The sequence below is a fragment of the Poeciliopsis prolifica genome, unplaced genomic scaffold (assembly GCF_027474105.1).
Source record: "Poeciliopsis prolifica strain line A6 unplaced genomic scaffold, Auburn_PproV2 SCAFFOLD037, whole genome shotgun sequence".
NCBI lineage: Eukaryota > Metazoa > Chordata > Actinopteri > Cyprinodontiformes > Poeciliidae > Poeciliopsis > Poeciliopsis prolifica.
This window is the reverse complement of record NW_026562412.1, coordinates 600021-610573: the sequence shown is the minus strand read 5'-3', so window position 1 is coordinate 610573 and position 10553 is coordinate 600021. Positions and strand designations below refer to the sequence as shown.

The window sequence follows — 10553 nt, the reverse complement described above, 5'->3', positions numbered from 1 at the left end:
TTAAGGGACCGTGTCTAAAAGATTTATTCCAATCTTTGCAGCGTGATGGGCAAAGTTGTGTCTGCCGTAGCTCAGGAAAGACAAGAAGAAATTGCAGCTGTTTTGCTGCAGTACCTGAAAAACTCTGCTGATGTCATCAACCGGCCAGGTAAGTTTTCCACATTAACACCGTGGCGTCTCGGCCACGGCCACGTTGATGGGAAAGTACAAATCCCTCATAAGAATTAAAACAGAAATGGACGAAATAGTCAGAGGAAAGGAAAGCTGATATGTACGTACATGTATGTGCCTTAGCTTGCAGGGTAAACATCCAGACCGATTCCCAGTGGGTGGAAACAAACCTGGGCCCATTTTCTCAATACGCCACATATTTTGAGCTCAAATTCTTCAACCTCTCTCAGGTAAGCCACACATCCTACTGTAGATGATCTGCGAGAACGCGGGCACAGTCTCCTCTTTGTGGCGGGCGCACACGCGGCGTCACATGAAAGAGAAATGAAATTCACCTGTTCTCTCGGTTTGTTTCATCAGGGAGCACTTGTGAGCGTTCTTTCACCCAAACAGAAAGCTGAGCTTCTGACAGATCCAGGCAGCAATGCTCTGGAGGATGCCACCCTCGTAAAGGAGGTGCTCACAAACTTGACAGAGCCCGGCAATGTGGAGCAGCTTGGTCAGTTTTTCCTGGTGTTCACACAGTCACTCCAGCAGGTAAATGCCAAACTTTAACTTTGTTATTTTGCTCCAAAGTTTTCCTTCTAGGTAAATGAAGGTATTTCAAATGATTGGCAGATCAATGTTGGCCAAGAAATCTTTTGTGTTGGTTTCGATGAACGCAGAGTCCGAAGCTTTGCCACGGACCTTGTCCAGCTCTTTGCGGGATGCTCTTGGAATGAAAGGTCCTCCCGAGTTACAATTTTCCTGCTTTCCCTAACAGACAAACACAACCTACATCCAAAATGTGGCGGTACGAGAGACCATCTTAAACCTGACTCTGAGCAGCCTGGCTCTTAAATTTGACGACTTTGAGGTACAAGACTACCAGCTGTGGTTTCAAGTTTATTGATTCCTGTGATAGCAAGCATCCAACCAGACAGCCTGCGGGTGATACCCGGTAACATCAGCTGTGAAGCCTACGGAGCGATGTGAGACCAACCCCTAAGATAGGAATATGATCCTTGGCATTTGATCCACATCGAACTACGGTTCCATACCAGTCCCCTGAATGACGGTTTTCCTTCCTTCTTTTCAGAGTCACTGGCCTAATGGAAAGCCTGAAGATCCTGCCACCGCAAATTTCAATGGACGTGAGGTCAAGCCTGGAATCACTGCAGGAGGCCTTCCCAGGTACTGTGGCCAATGCTTCGCGGAGAAATTCCTTCAGAAAAGCCCGGTGCAACTCTCACTTTAAGAGACATGTTCAAGCCACGTCTAATTTCAACTTTCTTTCAAACAGATTGTGCAACACTGGATTCTTTCACGGTAAGCTAAGGCTCAAAGGTGTTTCTCACGGCAAAGAGACCCCACGTCATGTTCATTTACAGGACTAGAGGGGCACATTGCCGTTGTATAAGTCTATGTAGCTTTTGCCACTGACCTAACAGTTGCTGCTTTGTTTGTCCCCAGTGCAAAGACACACGTTGATGGTAAGTTTGCTGAGAATAACCCATCTATGAATTGATGAAACAACATATCACGTGTCAAATAGCAGTAGCTCATGCACAATTTTGGTGTTTTTACAGAAAAACTCATCTGCTCCGAGGTAGACAGGTAAGCCGATGACTGTCTTATGTGATGCAGTGCTAGCAAGTGGGTTTGGCCAATGTAACCAAAGCTGCATTGTTTTATGGTTACGTTGCACAGCTCTCAACTCCACGCACTGGAAGATGACAATTCTACTGAAGCCGTGTGCAACTTCACCATCACTGAACACGCCTGTGCCCCGGTAAGATGTTTGATTGCAAGCTGTAAACCCAAAACAACCTCACGTGCTCAGAGTTTGATTTATTTCTTCTTCAGACAAGACGACTCTCAGCAGAAAACTTGGCCACGCTCTTGAAGTGCTCTCTGGAAAGCAACCGGATGTACGTGGTGGAAGTTTGGCAGCTTCTTTTCCAAAAAGCTTCTCCGTACTCAGACAGGCTCTGGCCTCATTCTCCGCCACGGTATATCCAGCGCCGTCGTTTCAAAAATACTGAGCGCTTTTTGGTGTCGTTTCTACATGCTACCTATCTTTCCCAAACTCTAGGCCCCCACCGCCATGAGCAGCCTATTCCAATCCTCTTGATGCTCTGAGAGAAGTGGTTGCTAAAAACCTCACACAGGCTCAACTGAAGAGTGAAGATTTTGTTAGAAGCTGGTTCCAGATGGATCTCGGTCCATTCCTGGCCTCCCCGTCAACAAATTTCCTCTTCTGCCTTGGCACCTACAACTTCAGCTGCCAGACCTACCAGATTGTGTAAGTACCTGGAGGACTTATTGCATGAGCGTTCGCAGTATCTCAAAGAAACTGGCAGACTCCTTTGACGTTAAAATCCCTCGCTCAAAATTTTAGCATCGGAGCATTCAGCAACCAAAGCCCACTGATGGACAACGACAGAAAGCGAGCAGTCTTTACTCACTTCATCCAACCATTCCTTTCCAGAAAGGATTTGCCAGGTAAGTGCACGCAGGCTCACCGGGCCTCCTTGGTAAAGTAGTGACTGTACACCAGGCGGTGTTCTGACTCCTGTTGTTTTGCAGACCCAGGCTGTGTGTCATCCGCCAATAGTAGTCAGCTCTGGCTACAGGCCAACTTTGGCAATTTCTCTCAATTTGCCAGCGTAGAGGATCTGCAAGCCCTTTATCCCAACTTCTCCAGTGTGAGTGACTAAAGCGGTTGACAAGATTTAAGGGGGGATCTGCCGAATTTTCTACTCCAAAGTTCCACAATGACTTCAAGCTGAATTCTCGTTTTCTATCGTTGCAGGCCGAAGTCCTGTCAAAACTGTCTCCCTCTCAGGTAGCAGAGTTTCTGCTGAGCACAGACATCTCGAATGACACACGACTTGTCGATCGAGTCTTTGAGCGACTGCAGGTTGGAAACGCTGTTGAAAACGTGGACGCATTCTTTACCAAACTTACAGAGAAGGAGGTAAGCTACACCTTCAAGTGGCACAAGAGTCCCGGTTTGAAAAGCTATGTCAATGGTATTGGAAAGCTATTCAAATCGTAATATTGCAGTAATTCATAGGACCCTACTGTTTTTGCCACTTTTCATGAGTACGACACGGTGGGCTCGCATCGTAGCAACTGAGTGGTGTTGGATTTGTCTCCTGTCATAAATATTTAGGTCCCAGAGTTTCAAGTTGACGTCAGAGATCGCATCATGAACAGGACCTACATCATCGTCGGTCCCTCTTTCCCAGAGTTCCCTGAAAAGGATCTTTTTGACTGGTTCCATGTCAAACTGGTCCCGGTTCTCCCAAGTTTCACTCCACAAATGCTCCAAGATGTAATCACCAACATCAACTGCACAAAATACCATGTCATGTGAGTTGTGTATCAAGGACATCGACGTTTTGAAAGCTCCAAATCACAGAGAACTCTTAAGGGACCGTGTCTAAAAGATTTATTCCAATCTTTGCAGCGTGAGTGGGATGGGCAAAGTTGTGTCTGCCGTAGCTCAGGAAAGACAAGAAGAAATTGCAGCTGTTTTGCTGCAGTACCTGAAAAACTCTGCTGATGTCATCAACCGGCCAGGTAAGTTTTCCACATTAACACCGTGGCGTCTCGGCCACGGCCACGTTGATGGGAAAGTACAAATCCCTCATAAGAATTAAAACAGAAATGGACGAAATAGTCAGAGGAAAGGAAAGCTGATATGTACGTACATGTATGTGCCTTAGCTTGCAGGGTAAACATCCAGACCGATTCCCAGTGGTGGAAACAAACCTGGGCCCATTTTCTCAATACGCCACATATTTTGAGCTCAAATTCTTCAACCTCTCTCAGGTAAGCCACACATCCTACTGTAGATGATCTGCGAGAACGCGGGCACAGTCTCCTCTTTGTGGCGGGCGCACACGCGGCGTCACATGAAAGAGAAATGAAATTCACCTGTTCTCTCGGTTTGTTTCATCAGGGCACTTGTGAGCGTTCTTTCACCCAAACAGAAAGCTGAGCTTCTGACAGATCCAGGCAGCAATGCTCTGGAGGATGCCACCTCGTAAAGGAGGTGCTCACAAACTTGACAGAGCCCGGCAATGTGGAGCAGCTTGGTCAGTTTTTCCTGGTGTTCACACAGTCACTCCAGCAGGTAAATGCCAAACTTTAACTTTGTTATTTTGCTCCAAAGTTTTCCTTCTAGGTAAATGAAGGTATTTCAAATGGTTGGCAGATCAAATGTTGGCCAAGAAATCTTTTGTGTTGGTTTCGATGAACGCAGAGTCCGAAGCTTTGCCACGGACCTTGTCCAGCTCTTTGCGGGATGCTCTTGGAATGAAAGGTCCTCCCGAGTTACAATTTTCCTGCTTTCCCTAACAGACAAACACAACCTACATCCAAAATGTGGCGGTACGAGAGACCATCTTAAACCTGACTCTGAGCAGCCTGGCTCTTAAATTTGACGACTTTGAGGTACAAGACTACCAGCTGTGGTTTCAAGTTTATTTGATTCCTGTAGCAAGCATCCAACCAGACAGCCTGCGGGTGATACCCGGTAACATCAGCTGTGAAGCCTACGGAGCGATGTGAGACCAAACCCCTAAGATAGGAATATGATCCTTGGCATTTGATCCACATCGAACTACGGTTCCATACCAGTCCCCTGAATGACGGTTTTCCTTCCTTCTTTTCAGAGTCACTGGCCTAATGGAAAGCCTGAAGATCCTGCCACCGCAAATTTCAATGGACGTGAGGTCAAGCCTGGAATCACTGCAGGAGGCCTTCCCAGGTACGTGTGGCCAATGCTTCGCGGAGAAATTCCTTCAGAAAAGCCCGGTGCAACTCTCACTTTAAGAGACATGTTCAAGCCACGTCTAATTTCAACTTTCTTTCAAACAGATTGTGCAACACTGGATTCTTTCACGGTAAGCTAAGGCTCAAAGGTGTTTCTCACGGCAAAGAGACCCCACGTCATGTTCATTTACAGGACTAGAGGTGGCACATTGCCGTTGTATAAGTCTATGTAGCTTTTGCCACTGACCTAACAGTTGCTGCTTTGTTTGTCCCCAGTGCAAAGACACACACGTTGATGGTAAGTTTGCTGACAATAACCCATCTATGAATTGATGAAACAACATATCACGTGTCAAATAGCAGTAGCTCATGCACAATTTTGGTGTTTTTACAGAAAAACTCATCTGCTCCGAGGTAGACAGGTAAGCCGATGACTGTCTTATGTGATGCAGTGCTAGCAAGTGGGTTTGGCCAATGTAACCAAAGCTGCATTGTTTTATGGTTACGTTGCACAGCTCTCAACTCCACGCACTGGAAGATGACAATTCTACTGAAGCCGTGTGCAACTTCACCATCACTGAACACGCCTGTGCCCCGGTAAGATGTTTGATTGCAAGCTGTAAACCCAAAACAACCTCACGTGCTCAGAGTTTGATTTATTTCTTCTTCAGACAAGACGACTCTCAGCAGAAAACTTGGCCACGCTCTGAAGTGCTCTCTGGAAAGCAACCGGATGTACGTGGTGGAAGTTTGGCAGCTTCTTTTCCAAAAAGCTTCTCCCGTACTCAGACAGGCTCTGGCCTCATTCTCCGCCACGGTATATCCAGCGCCGTCGTTTCAAAAATACTGAGCGCTTTTTGGTGTCGTTTCTACATGCTACCTATCTTTCCCCAAACTCTAGGCCCCCACCGCCATGAGCGCAGCCTATTCCAATCCTCTTGATGCTCTGAGAGAAGTGGTTGCTAAAAACCTCACACAGGCTCAACTGAAGAGTGAAGATTTTGTTAGAAGCTGGTTCCAGATGGATCTCGGTCCATTCCTGGCCTCCCCGTCAACAAATTTCCTCTTCTGCCTTGGCACCTACAACTTCAGCTGCCAGACCTACCAGATTGTGTAAGTACCTGGAGGACTTATTGCATGAGCGTTCTCAGTATCTCAAAGAAACTGGCAGACTCCTTTGACGTTAAAATCCCTCGCTCAAAATTTTAGCATCGGAGCATTCAGCAACCAAAGCCCACTGATGGACAACGACAGAAAGCGAGCAGTCTTTACTCACTTCATCCAACCATTCCTTTCCAGAAAGGATTTGCCAGGTAAGTGCACGCAGGCTCACCGGGCCTCCTTGGTAAAGTAGTGACTGTACACCAGGCGGTGTTCTGACTCCTGTTGTTTTGCAGACCCAGGCTGTGTGTCATCCGCCAATAGTAGTCAGCTCTGGCTACAGGCCAACTTTGGCAATTTCTCTCAATTTGCCAGCGTAGAGGATCTGCAAGCCCTTTATCCCAACTTCTCCAGTGTGAGTGACTAAAGCGGTTGACAAGATTTAAGGGGGGATCTGCCGAATTTTCTACTCCAAAGTTCCACAATGACTTCAAGCTGAATTCTCGTTTTCTATCGTTGCAGGCCGAAGTCCTGTCGAAACTGTCTCCCTCTCAGGTAGCAGAGTTTCTGCTGAGCACAGACATCTCGAATGACACACGACTTGTCGATCGAGTCTTTGAGCGACTGCAGGTTGGAAACGCTGTTGAAAACGTGGACGCATTCTTTACCAAACTTACAGAGAAGGAGGTAAGCTACACCTTCAAGTGGCACAAGAGTCCCGGTTTGAAAAGCTATGTCAATGGTATTGGAAAGCTATTCAAATCGTAATATTGCAGTAATTCATAGGACCCTACTGTTTTTGCCACTTTTCATGAGTACGACACGGTGGGCTCGCATCGTAGCAACTGAGTGGTGTTGTTTGTCTCCTGTCATAAATATTTAGGTCCCAGAGTTTCAAGTTGACGTCAGAGATCGCATCATGAACAGGACCTACATCATCGTCGGTCCCTCTTTCCCAGAGTTCCCTGAAAAGGATCTTTTTGACTGGTTCCATGTCAAACTGGTCCCGGTTCTCCCAAGTTTCACTCCACAAATGCTCCAAGATGTAATCACCAACATCAACTGCACAAAATACCATGTCATGTGAGTTGTGTATCAAGGACATCGACGTTTTGAAAGCTCCAAATCACAGAGAACTCTTAAGGGACCGTGTCTAAAAGATTTATTCCAATCTTTGCAGCGTGAGTGGGATGGGCAAAGTTGTGTCTGCCGTAGCTCAGGAAAGACAAGAAGAAATTGCAGCTGTTTTGCTGCAGTACCTGAAAAACTCTGCTGATGTCATCAACCGGCCAGGTAAGTTTTCCACATTAACACCGTGGCGTCTCGGCCACGGCCACGTTGATGGGAAAGTACAAATCCCTCATAAGAATTAACAGAAATGGACGAAATAGTCAGAGGAAAGGAAAGCTGATATGTACATGTATGTGCCTTAGCTTGCAGGGTAAACATCCAGACCGATTCCCAGTGGGTGGAAACAAACCTGGGCCCATTTTCTCAATACGCCACATATTTTGAGCTCAAATTCTTCAACCTCTCTCAGGTAAGCCACACATCCTACTGTAGATGCTCTGCGAGAACGCGGGCACAGTCTCCTCTTTGTGGCGGGCGCACACGCGGCGTCACATGAAAGAGAAATGAAATTCACCTGTTCTCTCGGTTTGTTTCATCAGGGAGCACTTGTGAGCGTTCTTTCACCCAAACAGAAAGCTGAGCTTCTGACAGATCCAGGCAGCAATGCTCTGGAGGATGCCACCCTCGTAAAGGAGGTGCTCAAACTTGACAGAGCCCGGCAATGTGGAGCAGCTTGGTCAGTTTTTTCCTGGTGTTCACACAGTCACTCCAGCAGGTAAATGCCAAACTTTAACTTTGTTATTTTGCTCCAAAGTTTTCCTTCTAGGTAAATGAAGGCATTTCAAATGATTGGCAGATCAAATGTTGGCCAAGAAATCTTTTGTGTTGGTTTCGATGAACGCAGAGTCCGAAGCTTGCCACGGACCTTGTCCAGCTCTTTGCGGGATGCTCTTGGAATGAAAGGTCCTCCCGAGTTACAATTTTCCTGCTTTCCCTAACAGACAAACACAACCTACATCCAAAATGTGGCGGTACGAGAGACCATCTTAAACCTGACTCTGAGCAGCCTGGCTCTTAAATTTGACGACTTTGAGGTACAAGACTACCAGCTGTGGTTTCAAGTTTATTTGATTCCTGTGATAGCAAGCATCCAACCAGACAGCCTGCGGGTGATACCCGGTAACATCAGCTGTGAAGCCTACGGAGCGATGTGAGACCAAACCCCTAAGATAGGAATATGATCCTTGGCATTTGATCCACATCGAACTACGGTTCCATACCAGTCCCCTGAATGACGGTTTTCCTTCCTTCTTTTCAGAGTCACTGGCCTAATGGAAAGCCTGAAGATCCTGCCACCGCAAATTTCAATGGACGTGAGGTCAAGCCTGGAATCACTGCAGGAGGCCTTCCCAGGTACGTGTGGCCAATGCTTCGCGGAGAAATTCCTTCAGAAAAGCCCGGTGCAACTCTCACTTTAAGAGACATGTTTCAAGCCACGTCTAATTTCAACTTCCTTTCAAACAGATTGTGCAACACTGGATTCTTTCACGGTAAGCTAAGGCTCAAAGGTGTTTCTCACGGCAAAGAGACCCCACGTCATGTTCATTTACAGGACTAGAGGGTGGCACATTGCCGTTGTATAAGTCTATGTAGCTTTTGCCACTGACCTAACAGTTGCTGCTTTGTTTGTCCCCAGTGCAAAGACACACACGTTGATGGTAAGTTTGCTGAGAATAACCCATCTATGAATTGATGAAACAACATATCACGTGTCAAATAGCAGTAGCTCATGCACAATTTTGGTGTTTTTACAGAAAAACTCATCTGCTCCGAGGTAGACAGGTAAGCCGATGACTGTCTTATGTGATGCAGTGCTAGCAAGTGGGTTTGGCCAATGTAACCAAAGCTGCATTGTTTTATGGTTACGTTGCACAGCTCTCAACTCCAAGCACTGGAAGATGACAATTCTACTGAAGCCGTGTGCAACTTCACCATCACTGAACACGCCTGTGCCCCGGTAAGATGTTTGATTGCAAGCTGTAAACCCAAAACAACCTCACGTGCTCAGAGTTTGATTTATTTCTTCTTCAGACAAGACGACTCTCAGCAGAAAACTTGGCCACGCTCTTGAAGTGCTCTCTGGAAAGCAACCGGATGTACGTGGTGGAAGTTTGGCAGCTTCTTTTCCAAAAAGCTTCTCCCGTACTCAGACAGGCTCTGGCCTCATTCTCCGCCACGGTATATCCAGCGCCGTCGTTTCAAAAATACTGAGCGCTTTTTGGTGTCGTTTCTACATGCTACCTATCTTTCCCCAAACTCTAGGCCCCCACCGCCATGAGCGCAGCCTATTCCAATCCTCTTGATGCTCTGAGAGAAGTGGTTGCTAAAAACCTCACACAGGCTCAACTGAAGAGTGAAGATTTTGTTAGAAGCTGGTTCCAGATGGATCTCGGTCCATTCCTGGCCTCCCCGTCAACAAATTTCCTCTTCCCTTGGCACCTACAACTTCAGCTGCCAGACCTACCAGATTGTGTAAGTACCTGGAGGACTTATTGCATGAGCGTTCGCAGTATCTCAAAGAAACTGGCAGACTCCTTTGACGTTAAAATCCCTCGCTCAAAATTTTAGCATCGGAGCATTCAGCAACCAAAGCCCACTGATGGACAACGACAGAAAGCGAGCAGTCTTTACTCACTTCATCCAACCATTCCTTTCCAGAAAGGATTTGCCAGGTAAGTGCACGCAGGCTCACCGGGCCTCCTTGGTAAAGTAGTGACTGTACACCAGGCGGTGTTCTGACTCCTGTTGTTTTGCAGACCCAGGCTGTGTGTCATCCGCCAATAGTAGTCAGCTCTGGCTACAGGCCAACTTTGGCAATTTCTCTCAATTTGCCAGTGTAGAGGATCTGCAAGCCCTTTATCCCAACTTCTCCAGTGTGAGTGACTAAAGCGGTTGACAAGATTTAAGGGGATCTGCCGAATTTTCTACTCCAAAGTTCCACAATGACTTCAAGCTGAATTCTCGTTTTCTATCGTTGCAGGCCGAAGTCCCTGTCGAAACTGTCTCCCTCTCAGGTAGCAGAGTTTCTGCTGAGCACAGACATCTCGAATGACACACGACTTGTCGATCGAGTCTTTGAGCGACTGCAGGTTGGAAACGCTGTTGAAAACGTGGACGCATTCTTTACCAAACTTACAGAGAAGGAGGTAAGCTACACCTTCAAGTGGCACAAGAGTCCCGGTTTGAAAAGCTATGTCAATGGTATTGGAAAGCTATTCAAATCGTAATATTGCAGTAATTCATAGGACCCCTACTGTTTTTGCCACTTTTCATGAGTACGACACGGTGGGCTCGCATCGTAGCAACTGAGTGGTGTTGGATTTGTCTCCTGTCATAAATATTTAGGTCCCAGAGTTTCAAGTTGACGTCAGAGATCGCATCATGAA

The 10553-nt window shown here is 46.8% G+C and overlaps 1 protein-coding gene and 4 long non-coding RNA genes across 5 annotated transcripts; all 5 read left to right on the top strand.

Annotated features, from left to right (window-relative positions):
* Positions 1-50: 50 nt before the first annotated feature.
* On the top strand, positions 51-1051 carry LOC129374824 (uncharacterized). Its single transcript, XR_008607552.1, has 4 exons — positions 51-148; positions 295-401; positions 532-708; positions 935-1051. It is a non-coding gene; the product is annotated as an uncharacterized LOC129374824 (long non-coding RNA).
* A 10-nt stretch (positions 1052-1061) lies between these two features.
* LOC129374823 (uncharacterized) lies at positions 1062-1636 on the top strand. The gene is made up of 4 exons (XR_008607551.1): positions 1062-1142; positions 1250-1344; positions 1454-1479; positions 1624-1636. It is a non-coding gene; the product is annotated as an uncharacterized LOC129374823 (long non-coding RNA).
* Positions 1632-2119, top strand: LOC129374822 (uncharacterized). Its single transcript, XR_008607550.1, has 4 exons — positions 1632-1643; positions 1740-1767; positions 1861-1942; positions 2017-2119. It is a non-coding gene; the product is annotated as an uncharacterized LOC129374822 (long non-coding RNA).
* Positions 2120-4848: 2729 nt separating this feature from the next.
* On the top strand, positions 4849-9378 carry LOC129374648 (uncharacterized). Its single transcript, XM_055053167.1, has 15 exons — positions 4849-4930; positions 5607-5752; positions 5837-6048; positions 6145-6248; positions 6333-6451; positions 6559-6723; positions 6920-7119; positions 7217-7329; positions 7470-7576; positions 7707-7802; positions 8109-8317; positions 8426-8520; positions 8922-8949; positions 9043-9124; positions 9199-9378. Exons 1-15 carry the CDS (start codon positions 4849-4851, stop codon positions 9376-9378), a joined length of 1938 nt encoding a protein of 645 aa, XP_054909142.1.
* A 219-nt stretch (positions 9379-9597) lies between these two features.
* On the top strand, positions 9598-10030 carry LOC129374808 (uncharacterized). The gene is made up of 3 exons (XR_008607542.1): positions 9598-9639; positions 9736-9839; positions 9924-10030. It is a non-coding gene; the product is annotated as an uncharacterized LOC129374808 (long non-coding RNA).
* Positions 10031-10553: the final 523 nt, after the last annotated feature.